Below are 25,000 nucleotides of genomic sequence, written 5' to 3' on the forward strand. Positions count from 1 at the left end.
AAACATGGCATATCAAATTCCAGTAAGACTAAGCATCTCCCCATATATTAAGGCTGGACTAGGTGACCCAGTGTGAGGAATAGGGTTCCAAAAGCCAATAAAACAGTCAGGTTCCCATTGTTAGGAATCCCACAAGAGGACCACACTACTCAACTGTAATGTATGTGCAGAGTGCATAGCTCAGTCCCATGCAGGCCCCCTGGATGTGTGCTCAGTTTCTGTGAACTACTACATGCTTAGGTTATTTGATTCTGTGGTTTTTCTTGTAGTGTTCTTGACCACTCTGGCTTCTACAATCCTTTCTCCCCTCTCTTCTGCAGGATTACCTGAACTCTATCTAATGTTTGGCTCTGAGTCTGCGTCTGTTTCTATCAGTTGCTGGATGAAGCCTCTCTGATGACAAATAGACTAGTCACCAATCTATGAGTATAGCAGAATATTGTTAGGTGTGATTACACTGACTTTTCTTTTTCTTCCAGTCCTCTTTGATTCTATCCTAGGTCTCTGAGTCATCCTGTCTGTTGTTCCTGGTTATCCTTGCAGTGTCAGGGGAGAGCTTACTCTCCTGGTATGGGTTGTAGGCCTAACCAGTCATTGGTTGGCCACTCCCTCAACCTCTAGGCCAGCCTTACCACAACACATCCCATAGACAGAACAGACTGTAGGTTGAAGGTTATGTGGATGGGTTGGAGTTCCACTCCCTCCACTAAAGGCCTTTCCTGGTCACAGGAGATGTCCCTTGAAGACTATCTGTTATTGCTAGGAGTTTTAAATGGGTCATCCTTGTAGATTTATGGGAGATTCCCTTTGCCAGGTTTTTATGTGGCACTAAAATGTCTCCCCTTTCCAGTATTCCAATTGGGCAACCCAGATCTCCATGAGAAGGGGAAACAGAAGAAATTTCTGAGTGTACTGCTGGCCGGTGTGAATGGGAACATGAGCAATCAGTTTCAGGGGAGAATAGAGAGTGAGAACACTGAAACTCACTACATTCTTGGGTCTTATGATAATTGTGTAGTATAATCCTGTTATATTGCATATAAACATAATGTGAGATACAGAAGAAGGGAGTCTTATAATCATGCCTGGATCATGAGAGTAATTAATATTAATATAATCTTGATATTTCTTATTTAATGGATATAGCGTCTGTTTGCATTCTCTAAAGACTCCTCTGGGCCCAATCAGCCTCATATTTACCAGCTTCATAGAAAGCTTGCTGAGAACCCTGGAGCACATAACAATATTATATTTCTGAATACACAATATTTCCTACTTGTTCAACATAGGGAAATGCAAACTGAAGCTCATAGACATACAAGGGAAAAAATAACAGACCTCAACTAAATGTATAGGAGGTTGGCTGACTCATGAGAATATTGTGATTGTGGGTATTTAGAATGCTAAAGATTGAGAACCAAATTATCTTGGATTATTAATACCCTTAGTAACCATTTATCATCCTTCTCTGTCTCACCTAACATCCTTTCAACCTGTAAGTAAAACTGTTGAAATTTATTAACAGACCACTAGCTAAAGCACAGCTACCCGAAGCTAAGATAGACTATCACCTAATATTGTCAAAACCAACAGCAGATTTTTTTCCATTTTTGATACCCACTCACTTGACTATCCTCACAAACATACTTGTATAATGCCATTTTCTTCCCAAATTTGTATGTAATGTGGCTGCACAAGTATATGTATCTACTTCCACATTGGAATAGATAATGGAAGACATCCTGAATCTCTATTCACAGCTATAGTCATTCATATTCATTTCAGTGTAAATCTATTATTTCTGATCCAGTAAAACATATGTCACATCAATACATATGCACCCAAACACTTCTAAATGTCTACACTCATCTGTATTCATTGAACCTAAATTCTTACTATAATACTGCAAGAATGCATGAATCTATCATTTCCTATTTTCTTGTATATAACTTCCCACTCTACTAGGAAGAAAATTAACACAATTTACTTTATTATCAGATCACAAAATATATTTAAATTTGTTTTAAATTTTTAGTCACTTGCTATATGGTACATGCCTTCACTAACTATAGTGAATCCATCACATACAAAAAATGTGATCATGTGTGTGGGATTTCCACATTGTCTGAATACTTTCATCCACTTCCTTTCTATCTACTACCTTCAGTGAAATGTCTCCATAATTTGTTAAAATGTTTTTCTTTTTCCTGAATTTTTAACCTTAGAACCCAAATCTATCAAGCAAAAGTATTTGTTTCAGTGATATATTGCATTGCTTGTTTTTTGTTTCCTTTTTCCTGGTTTTGGTATTGTTTTCATAGTGTCCCACTATGTAGCTCAGATTAGCCTTCATCTGTTGTCTGTCTGCCATAGAGACATAATTGTAATGATTAAATGCATGTAGTAACATTTTTAAATTTCCATACATTTTCATTCACACTAGAAACAAAGAATGTGAGAATTAAAAGTGTTTATAATAATAGACTCAATGATTGAGGATGTTTTAATTGAAAATATTTTTTTAATAATATATTTCCTAATTACTGTTTACTCTCCCTCTTCTGGTCTCAGTTCCTCCCCATGTTCTGTTTCTGTCTATTATTACAATGAAAAATAAAATAAATATAATAAATTATAATAAGGTAAAACAAAAACAAAAAGACTGGAAATGGAAAAAAGAAACAAACAGAAGGAAAAGAGTCAAAGAGAAAGCTCTAGAAATATAGACACACTTGTTTGCAAACTGGGGAATCCAACAATAATGTTAAACTGTAAGCTATAATAACTATGTAGAGAACCAGGTGCATACTCTGTGCATGCTGCCTCAGTCTCTTAGAGTTCTTTGACCTCAGGTCTTATTGATTTATAAGGCCTTGTTTTCTGGGTTTCCTCCATGTGCTCTGGCTTTTACACTTTTCTTCTTCCTCTTCTTCAGGGTTCCTGAGACCTGAAGGGATTGTTTTAATGAATGCATAAAGTTTAGGATTGAATGTTCCACGTTCTCTCTCACTCTCTGTACAATATCAGACTGCCTGTGGTTATCTGTGTTTGTTCCCATCTGATGAAGAACGATGCCTCTCTGATGATGGCTGAACAAACACTGATCTGTGCATATAGCAGAATGTCAATAGGAGTCATTTAATTGATAAGGATTGAGTGTGTGTGTGTGTGTGTGTGTGTGTGTGTGTGTGTGTGCATGTGTTCATGTGTGTGTCTAAGTTTGTTTAGAACAATAGTATTTTGGTTTGCTCTATTTCCTTTGGAATCTACTCTCAGGTTCTCTGTCACTCTCCTCCCCCACAAAATGTGTAATGTCTGAGTTCCACTTCATGTAATGAGCCTTAAGTCACCATTGATATTCCACCATTACAATAGCATATCTTGTAGGCAGGACACTATTGTCAATCAAAGGCTTTGAGGCTGAGTTCAACTTTATTTTTCTCTTTTGGTAGTTTGCAAAGTATGACCCAGTATCAAAGTTGCTAGAATATAGGGGAGAAGGCTCTATGTAGGCACCAGCACAACTACTCCATTTTCAGTGAGTTTTGAAAATGTAACCCCGTCTTGGTACTGGAAACATTTCATGACAAGAAATGTCAGGTTGGGGTTCCATGTCCCTTATTATTTATCAATATTATTTAAATCTCATTCATATATGCATCTACTTTAGGAAGCTTCTACTCTTTAAGTTTATATACTAATCCTCAAATGCTCCTTAATTTTACCTGTTTTTCCCTGTATTCATTTCTCTGCCCTATTTATTCCACCCTGAGACTCCCGAGTTATTCTTTCCCCAGCAACCCCTACATCCATCTATATGAAACTATTTTATTTCCCTTTACTTGGGAGACCTATCTATCACTCTTGGACCCTTTCTTATAAACCTAATTCTCTGTGGTTGTAGCTTGGTTATTATGGTAGTTTGAATGAAAATGGTCCTCCAAATGGAGTGGTACTAAGAGAAAGTATGGCCTTTTTCAAGTAAGTGTTATCTTCTTGTAGCAAGTGTGTCACTGTGGAAGGAGGATTTGATGACTGGCATATGGTCAAGATACCATAAAATGTCACAAACCATTTCCTGTTGCCTGTAAGATATAGGACTCTCAGCTACTTCTTCAAAACCATGTTTGCCTGCATGCTTCCAAGTCTGCCTGCACACTTCTGGGTCCCATGTGATGTGATAATGGACAGAAACTGTGAACTGTTAATGAGCCACCCCAAGTAATGTTTGCCTTATAGAAATTGCCATGGCTATGATGTCTCTTCAAAGCAATAGAATCCCTAACTAAGACAGTTATCATTGACTTAATTGTTGATATCCACATAAAGTAATTACACATCATATTTGTCTTTTGGCATCTGAGTTGCCACATTCAGTATGAATACTTTTCCTAGCTCCTTTCATTTCCCTGTTATATTCAAGATTTCTTTTCTTTTAAAGGCTGAATTTCTCAAAGAAGGAAAAGTGGAAGGAATTTAACATGGGGGGCTCTTATCTTCAAGTCCACATTGTGAAAGATGAACTGAGAGGACCAGTGTATAAGGTCACTTTGGAATACAAAATTTAGATGCCAGCCTAGGCTGCAGTTTGGGACTTGGTATCAAAACCAACAAAAGAATTTAGTTGAAACCATGAAGAAAAAGAAAAGAAAAGATATTATTTTGTCTCAGATATCAGTGAGACACAAATGATAGAAATCAGTTCAGATTATAACACTGATGAAAGGACACTACAAATCAGAGCAAATGATTATTACTATTTTGAAAACCTTTAAGCATACAGGTGTAGCTCAATGGTAGCATTTATGCAGAGTGCGGTGGAGGTCCATGGTTCAAGCCCACAGGAATTTTATTCTTTTCAAAAGCTTTTCAGTATAGCAGAGTAGATCAATGGTAGTATTTATGCACAATGTGTTGGAGTCCTTGAGTTCAAGTCTGACATTTCTGTGAAAAATTAATTTGGGCCACAAGTGAGATGGCTAACCATGTAAAATCACCTCTAGCAAGCCTGACAACCAGAATTACATCCAAGAAAGCCTCATGGCATAAGGAAAACTGACTTCCAAAATTTTCCTCTGACCAATGAAAATGACACATTGAATTTTAATGTATTAAGATGAATTAACATAAAACCATCATATGTTTTTATTATTTATTTTTTAAAGTAGACTTTTTTTTGTTTTTTGAGACAGGGTTTCTCTGTGTAGCTTTGCCTCTCCTGGGACTCACTTGGTAGTCCAGGCTGTCCTCAAACTCACAGTGATCCACCTGGCTCTGCCTTCCGAGTGCTGGGATTAAAGGCATGTGCCACCACTGCCCAGCTAAAGTAGACTTTTATCAGACAATACATTCTGTTCATGGTTCCCACCTAATCTGCCACTTCTACAATCATCTAACTCTCCACATTCTCTTATTATTTAGAAAACATAGAGACAAATTTAAAAAAAAAACTAACCAGAATAGAACAAATCCAACAAATTGACAAATAAGAAGGAAAAAAAAACTACAAGCACAAAGACACATAGACACAATCATATAGAAAATAATTTAAGACACAAAATGAGAAATCATAATATATAAGTAAACTATAAGTGAGGTTAAAACAGAAGACAGAGCATTGTGAATTAATAAATAATTCCAAAATATTGTGTTTATATAATTGGCTCTCTACCTCTGGAAATGAGGTCTTACCTTGTGTTGGTCAATGTGCCCAGTGAGACTCCACTGAACTAAATATTTTTTTTCACTTGGGAGTTGAAAATTGTAGATATCTCCTTTATTAGAGGTTGGAGACAATGCCCACTTCCTTTTCCCAGTGCTGGGACCCCAATTAGTTTGGATGTGTGCTGATCCTGTGGATGATGTCACAATCTATATGAGTTCATAGTTCACACATGTCACTCCTGATATATATGAAAGGCATTGTATCCTTGGTTACATTCCTGCCAGCATCACTGGCTGTAGAATCTTTCTACCTCTCTTCTACAAAGTGTGCTGAACCCTGAATGGAGACTTTTGATGGAGACATCACATTTAGGACTGGGTGATGCAAGGTGTCTCACTCTATACACATTGTCCAGATACGGGTTTCTGCATTTGTTCTCATTTACTGCAGGTAGTAGCTTCTCTGATCAGGAGTAATCAATATACTGATTAAGAGTTATAACAGAGTGTCATTAGGATTCATTGTATTGCTTCATTCATTAGCAAAAAAAAAAAATGTCTTTTCTTTTCCCTAAGTACCATGTCCTACTTAATACCATGTACTTGGCAACAAGAACAATCTCAAGCATGTGTTCTATGTCATGGAATGGGCCTCAAATCCAATCAAGTAATGGTCATTTACCACATCAACATTTGTGCCACTATTGCAGCAATGTATCATGTAGGCAAGTCCATATTGTACATGGAAGGGTTGGGATCTGGGATGGTGCTTAAATGTCACCTTGGGAGCATTCATAATATCTTGTGGTATCAGAAACACTATTTAGTAGCAGTGAAGAAACCACCTCGAATTCTCCATGTTCTGTGAGAAATATAGATGTTGGCACTTGGAAGTAGGAGCTTAGCATTTGTTTGTGTAAAACAACCAATAGCCTGAGAAATGGAGTTAGCTCTTTGGGAGATCCTTTGGTAAAGAAATATATTAAATATAGTGCCTACCTGGCACCGGAGGTTCCACTTGGTAGCAAGAGACATCTAGGTGGGGATTTCACTTCCCATTATATGGTGATTTCACTGACATGCCTTTCATTTATATACTGTATATTCAGAAGTCTAAAGGAGTAGGTTCCTATAACACCTTGCAAATGGTCCATAGTTTCAAGTATCCCTCTTGATTATTTATCCCTATATCCTCTTCTCTCCCACATTCATTTATTATTCTATTTCAGTATCAGCCCCTGTGTCTCCAAAATTACTTATGCTATTTTTCCTTTCTCAGGAAAGGTTTCCCTGCCTCATGGTCTTATTCCACACTGTACATCAATGGATTTAAGGATTCTTACATGCCTTGTAATGACTAAATGCTAAATTTGAAAAAATTTAAATGATGACATACTATATTTGTCTTTGGGTACAGGGTAGCCCACTGATAATGACATTTTTCTAGTTCTGTTTGTTTAAATGTGAGCTTTATGCTATCATATTTTTAAATCAGAGTTATATATTATTGTGTAAGTGTACTACTACGTGTAAATTGCCCATTAATGTACATCGAGGCTTTTCATACTTCTGAATAAAATGAGTGAAGTTGGTGTCTCTGTAATAGGATATAGAGTTTTCTGCAGCATTTTCCCAGGAGCAGTTCAACTAAATTTTGAAGTAGATCTATTCCCAATTTCCCAAGTATTCCCCACAATGATTTCAAGAGTGGCTCTAAAGTTTTCATTTCTACATGCAATGAAAAAGGATTCCTCTTAATCCAAACCTTACCAGCATGTGCTGTCAATTTCCTTTTTGTTCTTGTCCATTCAGTTTAGGGGACGATGAAATCTCAGAGTGATTTTCATATGCATATACCTGATGACTACGAATGGGATCTTTTTCTTTAATATGAAACCAGCATTTGAATGGTCACTAAAGAGTCATTAGATGAAGCTATTTATATTTGAAACACAAAGATAAGTAGGGGGATGCCAAGGAAATTAGAGGAAGGAAAGACAATGGAAGGATTAGTATTCAGAGGGAAACCATAACAAGCAGAGCAGCCAAAATATTTCAGACATACATCACAAAGGGTTACTAAACAATGTACTTGCTGTCAGTACATATATGTAATACAATTTGGTACTTTCATCACTAAAAATGAAGTCAAACTACTTAAGAATATACCTTCATTAAGAAATTTAAAGAATCTGTATGGTGGGTAAGCGGAAGATATTGATCCATGAAGTTTATGATCATATTTTAGATACAGAAAGTAAAAAAATATGCCAGTATGGAAGTGAAAGAGCCTACAGCAAAAGAAAATGGGCAGTAGTGCCTTTTAGTCCTAACAGATGCCCTAAAATAAAATTGGAATATGACAAGTCATCACAATCACAGATTTCATTCTTGTTCTTAAAACGATGTGCCAAGCTATGCTTGAAAGAGTAATTATCTTTGTGATCACAGTGCCATCTAGCATTCAACAAAATGGAAAGGTTAATGGAAACCTGCAAGAAGTTCTAAAAATTAGTGCAGAGGAACCCAACAATATGAGATAGGTTTTCAAAGAGATTTAAACAGTCATCTAAAAGCCCAAACCTATTGCCTGATTTCTACAGGGCAAATCTGCTGTATATTCCCCTTCAGAGACACAGGGAGAACTGATGAAGAAGGACCCCATTAGCTGTACAATGTTTAAAGATCAATGATAAACTCTCAAGGCTCACTGAATCAAAAAAAAAATGAATCAAGAGAAATATTTTGTGATGGCACACATACAGTACAAGGAATGAGTAACCAATCCCTTGATCCTGTATGGGTGCATTTTCTTCCACACATTTTTACATCAGTTACACTACAATATATGTAGCAAACAGAATTTCATTAGCTGAAGCTTTGTAGCTCTTTGATCATTAAAACATTCCTTCAGTGTGAGGGTGCCTATGTTTATTTGCCTCGGACTCCATGAAGAGGGCAGTACTCCAGATAGCCCCTGATGCAGATGTCACCCTCTGTGATGGCCATTAGCACTTCCAAATGGCCCAGAAGAAATGTGCTGGGTTTCGGGAGGGATAGAAACCTGGATCTGGGATGCATGCAGGAAGAACAGTGTATATATAATAAATAAATAAATAAATAAATAAATAAATAAATAAATAAATAAATAAATCTTTAGAAAAAAGAAAAGAAAACTGGATCTGTACTGTCAGGATATTCTCTAAATGGTAGAAGAATAGTTGCCTCAACGGGTATATCCTGATAGTTTCTGAATGTGGGAAGGGCTGCGAAGTCAGCCTGAGGATAGCTCCTCTCCCTAGGTTTCTTTTGTTCTGCACATTGGACAACTCTCTTCCTCCTTAAGCAATCACTGAGGAGTACTCCAAGGTGGTTGCTTTGCAAATGTTTTAACATGTATACCACCATTAAAACGGTCTGATTATCTTTTCTACTGCTGTTGAGCTTTGTGCTCTGTACCTTTGGATTAACTTCTTGTAGGGTGTGCCTTTCCTACAATACAGATAATTCTGTTTCTAAACTATCCTTTTGCCTGTCATATTTCTGTTATAAAGTGTAGACTAAAACCATTAACTTTGAATTCTTCATCTTCAATATTAGTGTTTTTTACTTCTGTTATATTACATTTAAAATTTTGATTGATTTTTCATTTTGCTGTTTAATTAGACTATTTTATTATTCATTTTCTGTCCTTACATTTCTATAATGATTCTCTATTCTACCTGTGACAATTTTAATTTGCTTACTAAAACACACAAGGTTCACCTCAAAGAGATAAAAGATATTTTTATGGAAACTCATATGTGTACCATGAATGACAATTTCAAATGTGAAAGCTCTTACATTGACTTCATATCCTAACCAGACCAAAAAAGTTATATATAATGACACTTTTCAAATATCTTGGTTGCAATATCAGAGTAGGTATTTAGGGTAATAAAGATTATCCATGATAAATTATAAATATGTTTGGGTTAAAATGCATTCCAACATCTGCGCAACCCTAGAATTATAACCAATCATCTTTTTAAGCCAAAACATTTTTTAAATTTTATGTATTTTTTTAGATATGAATACTCTGACTGCATGCATGTCAGAGAGAGTTTCAGATCTCATTATAAATGGTTATGAGCCACCAAGTGGTTGCTAGGAATTGAACTCAGGACCTTTAGAAGAAGAGCAAGTGGTCTTAACTCTCAATCCCAATCTCCAGCCACAGCAGCAACATTTTAGTATGAATTCTTGGGCACATATTTGTCAGGAATTGTAGAGAATTCAAGATCAAACATTCATTGGATTCCTAATAGACCACAGTAAAATACTACTTTTTAATAAAAAAATAAATGCATAATGGTTAGCTAAGGGTTACAAGGATAATTATACGTGTTTCAAATTTCACATTATCATAGAACTAGCCTGAAACTTAAAATTTATTATTTATTCACAAGATTGTTTTTCAAATTAGTCAAATTAATTTTTCCACCCTGCTACTTTCAAAGTTTTGTTTTCCTTATGAAAACCAAATTTCCCAAACAATAACTCTGCTCTCAGAAGCAGTCACATTTCACAGGTTCATAAGTGTCTAGAGCAGCATGGTTTATAAAATTCAAACTTGGATCATTTATAAGGTATTTTTAAAGTATTTATGTATTAAGACATTTTTTAAAAGTATCTTTACATCTCCAACATTTTCTTTCATCAGCTTGATACAGTACAAATTCTTATTCTAATAGCTAAATGTTTTACTTAACCTTGTCCAGTGATTGGGCAAAATCAAAATTTATTATAAGCCACAGTCATCCTAGGGTCCCCCCTGCTAGGTAGCCTCCCTAAATCTGTGTGTTGCAGTCTGATTGTTTTTTGCTTTTTTCTAGTGTCCACTTATGAGTGAGTACATACCATGTTTGTCCTTCGGAGTCTCAGTTACCTCACTCAGGATGATATTTTCTAGTTCCATCCATTTTCCTGCAAATTTCATGATGTCATTTTTTTTCTCTGCTGAGTAGTACTCCATTGTGTATATGTACCACATTTTCTTAATACATTCTTCAGTTGAAGGGCATGTAGGTGGTTTCCAGGTTCTAGATATTACGAATAATATGTCTAAGAACATAGCTGAGCATGTATCTTTGTGGTATGAGTGAGCATTCCTTGGGTATATGCCCAAGAGTGGTATGGCTGGGTCTGGAGGTACATTGATTCCCAGTTTTCTGAGAAACTGCCATACTGATTTCCACAGTGGTTGTACAAGTTTGCATTCCTACCAACAGTGGAAGAATGTTCTCCTTGCTCTGCATCCTCTCCAACATAGACTGTCATTAGTGTTTTTGATCACAGCCATTGTGATAGGTGTAAGGTGGTATCTCAGAGTCGTTACATGTGACTTTTCAAAATGACTTCAGTGTTTTTCAATCTTTCAATATTCTTCTTCTACTTTGACCTTCCATTCCCTCATCATTTAACACAGTCTGTACCATTAATTTTTCTTAACCCCTTTTACCATTTTCTAAAGTCTTCCTTTTCTCTTTTCTGCCCCACCTTTAAATACATACCCATGTTATGTTACTAGTTTTCTGACCTATATAGTTAATCCAACTACAACGTACATATCTGAAAATTATATGTCAGTTTTACCATTGAATCCTTTTCTTGTTTGACACAGGGCTTCACCAAGGGAATAGCCTTGAAGTTCCTCTGTGGTACACATATCTAGAAGTCATGACCCAATTTTTCATGCTCCCATGTGCCTTAGATTGCAGTTCTACATTTTTAGGTGTCACTGAGAATTTACCTTTCAAAGTACTGTGCAATAATTATGCAGGGTGAATACTAGGATTATAAAGGACTTTAAAAGTAGAGAATAATGCCAAAGTCCTGAAAACCATCCAAATGCAGAGGCATGTAGCCCAGAGGCAGAGAACTTGCTAAAAATATATAATGGCCTAGTTAAATCCCTAGAAGCATGAAATAAAATAAACTCTCCTGAAAATTTTAAGAATAACCTACTTATTCCATTCCTTCTGTTACATGCACACACACACACATACACACAAACACACACACACACACACAAAGAGAGAAGAGAAGAGAGAGAGAGAGAGAGAGAGAGAGAGATCCACATGCAAAGACACATAATTTACTTATTTATGGGTCGTCTTGGAGTATACAGTCTAATTTTTCTGAAAAATAATTCATGAAAAATGCTTTCCAACAGTTCTCATATGTGTAGTTAGTATGTAACCACATACCAATTAGTGTCTCTTCATCCAAATTTAAACTTTAAAATGTACATGTGAAGGGTTCACAACACGCCCCCATGGTTGCATATACCAGGCAGACACTTCTGCCTAGCCAATTCCAGTCAGGATAGCCATTTCAGGTCAAGGCATCTCGCGTAACCAGGATCCGTGACGTTTCATGGCCACGTAAGCGCGCAACGTGACCATGTGATCTACGCACACGCGTGGAGTAGTGACATGACCTGGCCACTCCCCAAGCCAGTTTTAAAGCAGAGAGCCATATTCCTGGTTCTCTCTTCTCTTCTTCCTTCTTCTCCACACACATGCCTCTCCCACAGGTCTGAGCTCTCTCTGTCCCTTTATCTCTAATAAACTCTTATAAGCAGATTCTGTCGTGTTTCGTGACACTTCCTTGCAGGGTAAGAACACAACACAGCTAAATAACTAACATTTTGGTGCCAAAACCGAGCAGGCGCTTCCGGGCGCACTGCATCTGGAAACCCGCAAACTGGGGAATTTGCTCCGTACGTGACAGACTGCTCTCCATTCGCCTGAACCGCATCCAAATTGCATCCAACTCCGCTTTCTTCCATTGGTGAGTCCCCCATTTTTCAGCCAGCGTAAACGGTTTCCTGAATCTGTGAGAATGACCGTTGATCGTCTGGCGCCTCACACGTATTCTTGAGACCAGGGAACCCCAGACCATGGTCTTCATTGGCTACGGTCGGCCCCTATCGCAGGCCTAACTTTTCTAGCCGGCTCCCATGTCTGCAGCCTGAGATATTTCTCGAGTTGGGGCCACCGCTGTTGGTGCGTCCTGGGAGCCATGTGAGGTCGACGGGTTCATCCTCTCGAAAGGGAGGCAAATGCCATCCGGATTCTCAGAGATTCCTTTCCCTCACCGTGGAGGGGGACACTGCTTCTGGCTGACAAGTAGAGAAGCAGGCTGCACCTGGTATCCGCCCTTGACCCTGGGGATGACTGAGGTCTTGGCTCTGGATCACGTTTAATTTTATTTTTTTTTATTATTTTTCTGCCTCCGCTGCAGACATGGGAAACAAGGCTTCCAACCCTGTTAGTCCTTCCTCTCCATTAGGCTGTCTTGTTGAAGCTTTAAAACCTCTCAGTTTAATGCCTTACATAAAGATTTCTAAGCTAACTCGTCTATGTTCAAAAAAGTGGCCAAAGTATGCTTTATAAAATAACAAAAAATGGCCGCCAAGTGGCTCCTTGGATCCCGATATTTTACGGGAGCTCTCTAATCACTGTCGGCATTCAGGCAAATGGAAAGAGTTGCTTTCTTCTTTCTCAATGCTAAACTGTCCCTTCTCGCTTCCTTCTCTCCTGCTCATATGTTCCTAGCTATACGTAAACCAGAGGATTCTCTGACTCCGGAATCTCTGACTCTAGATCTTGCTAAGGAACCAATAATTAAAATTCATGTTCCATCCTCTCTCTCTAACAGAACTCTCTCAGATACAAAGTAAGCTGGTTTCTTATACGTCTAATTCTGCTTCCTTTATTAAACAGTTTCAATATATAACTCAATCTTATAGTCTCACATTTCATGACTTCCTGAGGAGTTCAGGCGGGTATGGGAGCAGGCTAGGACTCATGCAGATGAAATTCATCAAATTAACCCTTTCACACCCCCCAGGAGCTGAGGTGGTTCCTGACCGAGAGCCACACTGGGACTTCAACACCCAGAGTGGCTGTCTAGCCAGAGATAGGTTTATTACCTGTCTCCTGACAGGCCTTCGTAAGGCTGCCCTAAAACCAGTAAATAGTTCAGGATAAATATGAAAATCCATCTCTTGTTCCCCAGACCTCCTCAACTAAAACTTAAGCATCTGGAGAACAAGGCTCCTGACCCCACAGGCAAAAGAGTCATCTATGGCATTTAAGGTGTGCCAGGGAAGAGATAAAAGCCTGAAAACAAAATTGCCAAGTGCTGTCACTTGCTGACTTCCAAAAGCTGTTGGGTCCTTGTTTTAAATGAGGAAAAGGCCACGGGCTACCAAATGCCCCTGCCAGGCCATCAACAGCCTTGTTAAAATTGCCACCTAGAGGCGGGCCGGGGCGGGGCGTCTGGCCAGCTGAGCTATTCCGGCTGACCGCGCCAGTTTGAATGAAAGCTCCGCAAGATGGCAGCGGCCGGAGCCGAGGCCGAGAGAGCCTGGTGTGTGCCTTGCCTAGTTTCCCTTGATACTCTTCAGGAATTATGTAGAAAAGAAAAGCTCACATGTAAATCGATTGGAATCACCAAAAGGAATCTAAACAATTATGAGGTGGAGTACTTGTGTGACTACAAGGTAGTAAAGGGTGTGGAATATTATCTTGTAAAATGGAAAGGATGGCCAGAGTCTACAAATACTTGGGAGCCCTTGAGAAACCTCAAGTGTCCACAGCTGCTGCAGCAGTTCTCCAGTGACAAGAGTAGTTACTTATCTCGGGTAAAGAAAGGCAAGGCAGTCACTCCAAAAAACAGTAGCAAGCCCTTGCCACCTGCTGTCGCTGAGTACATTGTAAATAAAGCCAAGCAAAGAATAGCTCTGCGGAGATGGCAAGATTACCTCAACAGAAGAAAGAACCACAAAGCCATGATATTTGTTGAAAATACCGTTGACTTGGAGGGCCCGCCTTCAGACTTCTACTATATTAATGAATACAGGCCAGCTCCAGGAATCATTTTAAACAATGAAGCTACCTTTGGATGTTCATGTACAAACTGCTTCTTTGAAAAGTGTTGTCCTGTTGAAGCTGGAGTTGTTTTGGCTTATAATAAAAAGCAACAAATTAAAATCAAACCTGGGACTCCCATCTACGAATGCAACTCAAGGTGCCTATGTGGACCTGATTGTCCCAATAGGATTGTACAAAAAGGCACACAATATTCACTGTACATCTTTAGAACTAGCAATGGTTGTGGCTGGGGTGTAAAAACCCTTGTGAAGATTAAAAAAATGAGTTTTGTCATGGAATATGTTGGAGAGGTAATCACAAGTGAAGAGGATGAAAAGCGTGGACAGTTATATGACAACCAAGGAATCACATACCTTTTTGATCTGGACTATGAATCTGATGAATTCACAGTGGATGCAGCTCGATACGGAAATGTGTCTCATTTTGTGAATCACAGTTGTGACCCCAATCTTCAGGTGTTTAGCGTTTTCATCGATAATCTTGATACTCGGCTTCCTAGGATAGCACTGTTTTCCACGAGAACCATAAAAGCTGGAGAAGAGCTGACTTTTGATTATCAAATGAAAGGTTCTGGAGAATTATCTTCAGATTCTGTTGACCACAGCCCTGCCAAGAAAAGGGTCAGAACTGAATGTAAATGTGGGGCTGAGACTTGCAGAGGTTACCTCAACTGAAACTTCAGGAAATGGAGATCATGAATGTGTTTTGTTTTGTTCTAAGAACTGAAAAAGTATTTGGGATGCCTTTCTATTATCAAGATTTTATGTATATTAATGTACAACTTGTGTCTCAAGGTATTTACAAAGTACATTACTGTTGCTTCTAAAAAGGACTGCAGGACCACATAAACAGAATATATTTGGTGGTTACATACTAAATATGGAAAGTGAACTATTTACAAATCACCATATACTTAGTTAAGAAATCTGAATAGACAAGTGTCCCCTTTAGTGTTTGAAAAGAGTGAGAGAGTGGATGTTATGAAACCTTTTACCATGACTCAGATAATTCAGTTTAGGCAAATGCACAAATTTTATTTTGTTTTACTATATTGTTCCTGCTTAATACTCACTGATCTTGTATTTGAGACAAAGAAGCAACACTGAATTTTTTTACTATATTTTCTACTTTTACATTAAAATATTGGCATCTTAATGATATATTTCAGGTATAAAAGTAAATATGAGCCAGGCGGTGGTGGCGCACGCCTTTAATCCCAGCACTCGGGAGGCAGAGCCAGGCGGATCACTGTGAGTTCGAGGCCAGCCTGGGCTACCAAGTGAGCTCCAGGAAAGGCGCAAAACTACGCAGAGAAACCCTGTCTCGAAAAACCAAAAAAAAAAAAGTAAATATGAAAGATTTTCTTTCAGCTTGATCTCATTTTGAAGCAATAGATACCATTACAAAGATTGTATGTCTGAACCTGAAATTCTCAAAAGATTTTTTAAATCCTGTTCAAGAAAAATCTCTAATCACCTTCTCTAGAAGTCCATAGTGGCTGGCCATTATGCTTCTTCGAAAGGACATACTAGTGTGACTAAGAGGACCTGTCAGAGTGCCAGGCAGGGTACATGAGTACAAAGTGAGCCACAGCATGAACGAGGTCCACAGAGTACCTCATCGAAACCGATGAGGATCCCGGGGAGCACCTGTCCCCAGTGGCAGTGTGAGTCACATCATGTTAATGTCAATGCCCGGCAGTTTTCGCATTTCCTTTCTACTAAATTCAGTTATTTTCGCATTTTCTGCATGTCCTTGAAAAGTAACCTATATTTGAACAGATACTTGTTTATACAAGATTTTTTAGATAAGATAAAACTAAGTTTGGCCAAAGTTACGTCTGATTGAACTTTTATTAACCTATGGGGATTAGATGGGATTTTTCCCTGTGTAGTAAAACCCAATAAAGAAAAAACTTACTTTCATCTTTCTGGGTCTGGGAGTTCTAATTATGGTGTCCAGTGTGAAGACCAAAACAAGAAAAAGAAATGCAGCAAATAATCATTTTTTTCAGTGTCCTGATCAAGATTTACCTAAGCTTACTGCTCTGGGCTTTAATAGACGGTAGTAAGCTCGAGTAAAATGAAATGAATTCAGCACCTCCTTTATCTTCCTAACCTTAACCTGTTTTGGGAGAAGCTACAATGTTATTCAGAGTATTGCCTTCACAAGGCTGCTTGTTCACAATACATAGGATACACTGTTTGAATATTTGGAGCCTCATTGTATGTCTGCTACCCAGAATTTTCAGAATGTGTCAAGAAAATATATTTAAAAAATTTTAAAAAAAAATTGCCGCCTAGAAAGACAAAGAGTCAGCTGACTGCCCCCAGGCACCAAGATGCATGGGTACATCAAGCTAAGACCTCCAACAGACCTAGGCTTGGCTACAGACATGGCAGGGAACCCAGATCGCAGCAGGGAAGCGATCTGTTTCTTTCCTTCTGGACACCAGAGCCATTGACTCAGTCCTGGGAGTTTTGGGATGCCACCTCCTTTATTTTCGGGTACAGAGGACAGCCTTACCTGCCTCATCAGACACCACCAATCAATTGTATTTTCAGAGGCATCCCTCTCACACACACATTCTTAGTGGTGCCAAGTTGCCCTGTACCTTTAATGGGAAGGGATCTCCTAGCTAAGGTGGAGCACACCAACCGGTCTTTAAATACTATTCTTACTAAGATGTCACAGGAACTTCATCTCGACTGGGTAAGATTATTGCTTCTAGCTCTCCTCAGGCTCAGGGCTCTTCCTAAAAAGCCTCTTTCAATCTCTCCATTTGAACTAATGTATGGAAGGCCAGTTCTAACACCAGGTCTTTTTTCCAAGCCTCCAACTGTTCCAGATAGCCTGTTAACTCCTCTTTTATGTCACCTAAGGTCTATTCTATGGAGCTACGTGGACTGTTCACTGCCTCAGCCATGTGACAATCCTTGCCCATCTCCCATACACATTGGGGATCATGTTCTTTTCTTTCCTCCAGGCCAGCGCCCTTTACCCCTTTCCCCTAAGTGGCAGGGACCCTTCAAGGTAATTCTTGTAACCCCCATGGCTGCTAAACTCGAGGGCTTGTCTCACTGGGTCCACCTGTCTCACCTAAAACCTTTTATCTCACCTCCATCCCAGAAAAATCTCTCTTCATATACAGTGAAACAAGCAGGGGCTCTCACTCTCAAGCTCCAGAGGACATCAGGATCCACTGCCTTGTCACCAATTCCAGAGGAATAAGGTATCACCCTCTCCTTTCCCAACCAGGGCCACACAGAGCCGGAGGCAAAAAGGACCATCAAAAATATCCAGGCGGTAAGGAATAATGTAATACAACAATTTATCATTGTTCAATACTCAGCAACTGATCACCTGTGTTTCCTAAGTGCTAACTAATAAGGGAAACAGGTGCCTTAAATAAACTACCTCCAGCAAGGCTTGCCTAAAAAAAAAAAAAAAAAAAAAAAAAAAAAAAAAAAAAAAAAACAGTTGCCTTAAATAAACCACCTCTAATAAGGCTTGTCTCAGATAGAAATTAAGCAGAGTACTAAGACCAGATCTACCTCAGGTAAATGTCACATGCCTCTATCTGGGCAGGCCAGATCTACCTCAGACAAATGCCAACTCCAAAATAAAATAATAATGATTCTTTCTCTCTAAGCTCTTTCTATGTCAACAGTATCTTGTCAAACAGAAGGTCCCCAGCCACAGCACAGGAGGTCCCCAACCACAGCACGGATGGACAGCTGCAGAACGAGGCGACGGCATAACATCATTCCAGGATGTCCACCATCATCTCAGGACTTCACAAGATACCCCTCATCCCCTCAAGAGCCAACCAACGCCCACTATTCAGCTGGAAGCAGTCTTTGAGAGAAACGTCGCCCCCCATACCCAGTCAACCACAATTTTTTTCTTTTTTTAAAAAAGGAAAGAGTTGGGAATGAAGGGTTCACAACACGCCCCCACAGTCGCATATACCCGGCGGACACTTCCGCCTAGCCAATTCCAGTCAGGATAGCCATTTCCGGGTCAAGGCATCTCGCGAGACCAGGATCCATGACGTTACATGGCCACGTAAGAGCACAATGTGATCATGTGATCTACGCACACGCGTGGAATAGTGACGTGACCTGGCCACGCCCCAAGCCGGTTTTAAAGCGGAGCACCATATTCCTGGTTCTCTCTTCTCTTCTTCCTTCTTCTCCATGCACGTGCCTCTCCCACAGGCCTGAGCACTCTCTGTCCCTTTACCTCTAATAAACTCTTATAAGCGGATTCTGTCGTGTTTCGTGACACTTCCTTGCAGGGTAAGAACACAATGCAGCTAAATAACTAACAACATGTGTTTGTAAGTATATTTCAGGGGCAGACCAATGGCCTCTCTTGAATGAAGACATGACTATACATTACATGACAAAGAAGTTATTTTTTCTTTTATAAAATTCATTTTATTTTCTGTATGAATTATGTAGAATGTGTAATTGTAAAGAATTAAATCATGCAAACATACAGCAGTATTCGTTAAAAGGGAAAGTATGAGCAAACATTGGAATAATTATTTAGAATATTTATGGTCTCTGTTAAGTTGAAATATCAAAATCAGTAAAAGTTCTTTAAAACTTCTGTTACATTTTATATGTCAATTTTTTTTTTTTTTTTTTTTTTTTTTTTACTGCACCGGTGATTTTTAATTCATTTTACATGCCAATCACAGATCCCCTTCTTCCCTCATCTCTATGCCGAGCCTCCAGGACTCCCCCCCGCCCGCCCAATCATACCACCCATTCCCTCCTCCAAAAGGGTAAGACCTCTCATGGGAGTCAGCAGAGCCTGGTACATTCTGTTGAGGTAGGTCAAAGCCCCTCCCCCTGTAATTTAATTGTTTCTGGATGAACTACTTCCTGAAAGGATTCTTTACGGTAGCTGGTATGTTTAACAATTATTTTTAAATTTCTGATGACTAGATTTAGAAATCCAGCAAATCGCAAAAGATTCTTCCTAGGCAATATCGACGGGAAACACCGACATTAAAGCGGAGCACAACCTGTTCCATTCAGTTCTTTCTACCTTCCTTAAAAGCCTATCACGGTTTCAAGCTCCCTAGCAAAGATCGGCGACAGGAAATACGTCACTCATCCTGGTTGCAGACCAGCCTCTGGTGTAAGGAAACATAACAAAACTACAAGGACCAAAGTTCTTTTCGGTTGGCAACTTCCTCTAACGCCAAACACCAGCTTGTGTTAAATTTCTCTATTTTCAGGAGAGTAACTTTGATCGCATTTCCTCTTTCTGTTTTCAAGGAATTCATTGTCTTAATCATGAATTTGCAGTTATACGGATTTTATGACCTCCTTGTTCTGTTAAGCGTGTTTTCCTTAGATATAGATTGAAAATTCGTCCTAAAGTTATGATTTTTTAAGTAATGAAACGAAGCATTCAGTGTTAATTCTGGGGTTAGAGAGGTCATGTGTGTCAGTCGGCCTTCTAGTTTTAATATAAAATTGTTGAATGGAATTTTCAGCAATTTTGTGAACTTCTTTCCTTCCCTCCCTCCCTCCTTCCTTCCTTCATATCTTTCTTCTTCTTTGTATTCTTAATTTTACATTAATTAAGATGTGATTCCTTAAATACAATGTGGATGTCTAACACACAAATTTATTTTAATTCTACTGTTCTGTAATAATTCTACCAATATATCTCTAAATAAAAAAGTGAGAGACAAAGTTTTACAGGAGATATTTTCTTCAGTTTCACATTATTCATATTCATGTTTAAGACATTGAGTGTGTGTGTGTGTTTTGTGTGTGTGTGTATGTGTGTGTGTAGTCTCAGTTACTTTCAGCAATTGTTTTTTTTAATTAATACTTTTTAAACTCTTTAAAAATGTTCATTGTGGTAGGAAAAGAAACTTGAACATAGTCTTCTAATTATGGAGACGGAGGTTATATCAGAGTACATCTGAATTTTTTGAAATTCATTTATAGCCAAAAAGCAGATCAAGGACCAGTGGATGGAAAAGTATTAAGTACTGAGTAAGACTCTGGCGTAAGAAGTATCAGAGTGATAAGATATCATCTTGAAATGGAGGGGGGGATGAGAACCATAATAGGCTGTACAGGCTGGTGGATTCTTGAGAATGAAAAATGTCTCTTGTTAAGAAAGAATTTTATGTGAAAGTATACAGACATCCTAAAACAATCCTGAATGAAATTTAACTAAGAAAGAAAGAATGCCATTTTAGTATGCTTAAGTGGTTTGTTGTTTTTGCAGGTTTTGTTGTAGTTGTTTTCCCTTATACTTTCAGGTACTGGTCTCCAGAGCTGTATACATGCTTGCCAAGTGCTCTACTGGTGTTTGACAATGTCATTCCAATAATTCAAGTAATTTTTATCAAAATATCCCCTATCACCTATACCATCCTGTTCTAATAATCAGCAGTCATACTTTTCATAACTTCAGTTGACAAGTTAGATTAATATTTGTTTGAAACAACAGGTTCAATTGTTTCATATCTGTCTTTACACAAGTAGCACAACTTTCTGATGCTCTCATGCTGAGATGAATTTTGAAATAGAGTAATATGAATATCTTCCTTTCCACAAGATTGTTTTATGCTTTGTAGATTCACATATCACATATAAATTTCTGTGTTAATTTGTCAATCATTCCTAACATTATTGCCAAATATCATCATGGATTTCATTTCCTCGTGTCATAACATGGAAGCTTTATGCAGAGACTGCATCTACCGTCCTCTATGACATGAGATGGCCTTTCACACTGAGGATAGACACTATGTCATGAATCTTCTGTGACATGTGATTTAGTGTCATGGGAATATATTCCTCATCACATTAAAAGTAACAATGAGACAATGAAATAAGCTTGGTCTTGACACTTGGAGTGAGCAAAACAACTGATTCTTACTCCAATCTTCACTTCTCAAACCAGAATCTGTAACTGCTTGTTTAGAAAGTGTAATTTTATAACATACTTACCCTTCCAGGCTAACACTTCACTTGTTGAGAAAATACTAGCTTATGTTAAACCTTTTGATTCTGCATAAAATAAAGCTATAGTGATTGAAAATGGACTAGGTAATTCTGGTAGAACTTCAGGCCTCTTCCACATTTCAGAATTCCATGGCCCATTAAACTTGTTTCAATCACTCCTGTGCTCACAGTTCCACCTACCATCCAACAAAATGAAGAAGTTTAGGGAAAGGCCATTTAAGTTATGAAAAGGTGACTAAGGAAAAAATTACTGTGTTCAGTAGAGAAGAAGTTTTCAATTTTTATTTCAGTATGAAATGTAAAAGGTAATTGCTAGAGTAGAAGGATCGTACTCAGGCTTCCTTATAAAGAAAGATGTAATACTTGACAATGTCATCTTTTCCTGCCTTTTCCTACACATACTGTGAGTGCTAAAACTCAACTGAATACTATTAGACTGTGTTTATTTTATTTTCAAATAAGGAGGAACAAAAGAATATTAACAAAGGCACATATATAGTTCATAATTGTCAGTGAAATGTATTCAGATGACCTTGCACTATCATATTTATTCTTGATCAAGTATATGCTATGTTTCTATAAATATCATTTACCTCTTCAGTTGCTCTATGGTTCACAAGACTAAGAAAATCTCTTAAATTAAAGCTTTCATGGGTTTTCAAGTGTGATGGATGTCACAGAGTGGTCTGAATATTCAGTGAAGTCTCCTGGCCCCTGTTACCCTGTTGAAATCTGCACTGGATAGCTACAGAGGTAGGAAGCACCATTTTCAATGTTTCTGCCATCCTGCTAGATATCTGAAGGTTTGGGCGCCTGGTGGTCAGGTGGTAAAGCTGGAGAGAAGGTTCAATCTTTGGTTTTCCACTGTGAGGGCATGATGAGAAGAGTAGTGGTGACACTCTCCATCTGATTTCCTTTGGCTCATCTTGAGTCTATTTAAACAAGCTTCTGGAAATTTTCCACAGGTCTCAAACATTCTTCCAAGTCTTTCAACATGTAACCCACAGTGAAAATGTTCACAACCTTTTCTTTCTGGCAGTTTCAATCTTTTGTTACTTAATATTTTCTCAATTTCATATTGGTTACATTTTTCTCTGAAAAAAAATATGTAGTATTTGGTGGGTAAAGCACTACTAATTTCTGTAGAATAATTACATGAGGTAATTTCCTATCCTACATTTTCATTATTGAAGATTTTCATGTATCTATATTGTCTTAATCTGAAAACCCTAAAGAGTATAACATTAAGAGTAATATCAGTGTTCTTTTTTTTAGATACCTTATTGTGCTTTTTTAATTCTTCTTTTATTTAGGAATTGTAATTTTTAATTTGTAATTTTTAAAAAAACTAATTCTACATAAGATTTGTTTGTTCAACGTCTAACATTTTCATGGTCTCAAATATTCATTATAAAACAACATTTAGATAGTATTCTAGTTTTAAAGTACTTTTTTCCTTTTTCTGAAGCAATTACTGAAGGATCAGAGGTTCATATCCTGACTTAATGTAGCCTATCCCTTTGAAATTTTTCTGGATATTTTCCCCTGGTTGGTTCTTTCATTTTCCAATTCTGTTACAATAAATGCTTTGGATTTGTTTCTTATCTTTTAAATGTACAAACTAAACATTATCATCTGGATTCAATATGTTTTTAGTTACAAAGGGTCACTTAGTAAGTAGTTAAGTCAATGTGAGAAATCAGTCTTTGTGAGCTAGATCAGGAAAACAATATGAGATAACTCCTGCATGGAGCAGTCAGAGAAAGGCTGAATGATTCTGATTATAGTGTTATTTACCAATGAAGGAATTGAAGACAAAAGTTAATATTTAATCTTGCAGAACTTTTCAAATAGAAAACAGATGGTAGAATATGTAACCACAAAGTAATGAATGATGTAATATTTTTAAGAGCTTTTATCTTACCTCAAATTCTGAATTAGGAAGGAAATGTTACAGTATTGGAGAAGGCAAGATAAAAGAGCAGAAGTTAAATGAATCATTAAGAGCTGATACCCTGATTATCTGATCTATCATTTGTCTATAAATTTTTAAATGTTTATCCATGTAAACTATCCTATCTTTATAGGAGAAAAATGAGCTAATGATGACAGAAAGAAAGATAGGCAGAAAGACAGTAATAGAAACTCTCTGTGTCTATGATTCTTAACATGGGAGAGCCAGTGCATTATTACCCACATTAGATTTCTGCCTCTTTCTCCTCATATGAACGCTTGTATTATTGTGTACCATTTTGCATTGTCCTATGAGTGCTATATTTTTATACTTTATTGAAATTCTGAGTTTATTTACTTAGATATTTGTCAGTATTTCCATATCTGACCACAGTTATTACTATGTGCTGAATAGCATTCTATACATATGTGAAAAAGAAAAGGAAAAGGGTAGAGCTCCACTTTCAAAAATACAGCAGGAATTTTAGGCACCTGACATTCTTGGTAATGGATATAAACAGATTTACCAAACAAAGATAGGGAAGAATACACTTATAAGACAAAATAAATTAATCTGAATAAGATTGTAGATAAGAAAATTAGTGAGGTAAAAATTCTTTGTCTTCCTTCATTTCTTCAACAGTGAGTAATTGGTTGTCCTTTCTATAATACAAGATGCCCACAGCAAGTAAGTCTAAATGGAGCAGAAAGATAGAAGTTTCTCCCTGTTGCTGGAGTCAGTTTACTCAAGGAACAATTTCCTTTCATTTCACTTACCTGATTTTAAATTTCTTCTTAGTGAAACAGAAAAGGAGTGTTTGGATTTTGTTTAAATCATTCTGGTGTCTTAGTTATGGTTTCTATTGCTGTAAGAAGACACCATGAACGATGGTACCTCTTATAAGAAAAACATTTGAGGTGGCTCACTGAAAATCATCTGCACAAATTCCAAACTCTACTTCTCCATGTCTGATGGAGAAAACCCTCTTCAGATCTGCTAGCTCCATTAAGCTTTGTTGACTGCAATACACTTGTTCTCTTGGGCTTCTTCTATTCCCAGTTATCTAGTGCTCCTCAGCAGGTATTCATATAACTCTAGAGCATATTCTCATTATCCTTTATCTCCTAGAACACAGAGATTTAACTCCATTTCATTTCCTGGTGCTCTTTTTCACCTCAAAATTTACATTTTGTAATTTACCTTGTCTCAGCTCTGCTCCTGTTCGTTATATAAATCTTCATTAAATTTATCAATAATAACCACACTATAGTGTCTATAGTAGGCTGTTTTGAGATTTACTCTGTCAACAGAGTTAATACAAAGAATTTTCCTTTAGCCTCAAGCACATTCTTCAAACAAGAGCAAAAACAGACAATTTCTTCACCAAAATATTACAAGACCAGTCTCTAAGATATACTAACATTCTTCTCCAA

General features: G+C 37.7%; 1 protein-coding gene across 1 annotated transcript; it reads left to right on the forward strand.

The window, feature by feature from the left end:
* Positions 1-13,971: 13,971 nt before the first annotated feature.
* LOC114686373 (histone-lysine N-methyltransferase SUV39H2-like) lies at positions 13,972-15,782 on the forward strand. The gene has a single exon (XM_028861053.2). The coding sequence runs from the start codon at positions 14,048-14,050 to the stop codon at positions 15,278-15,280; it is 1,233 nt and encodes a 410-aa protein (XP_028716886.1). The 5' UTR covers positions 13,972-14,047; the 3' UTR covers positions 15,281-15,782.
* The last annotated feature ends 9,218 nt before the right edge of the window (positions 15,783-25,000 follow it).

Source organism: Peromyscus leucopus, chromosome 1 (genome assembly GCF_004664715.2).
Source record: "Peromyscus leucopus breed LL Stock chromosome 1, UCI_PerLeu_2.1, whole genome shotgun sequence".
Lineage (NCBI taxonomy): Eukaryota > Metazoa > Chordata > Mammalia > Rodentia > Cricetidae > Peromyscus > Peromyscus leucopus.

What these genes read in the sequence shown, in the direction of transcription:
- LOC114686373 (XM_028861053.2), top strand. Translation starts at nt 14,048, where the DNA reads ATGGCAGCGGCCGGAGCCGAGGCCGAGAGAGCCTGGTGTGTGCCTTGC.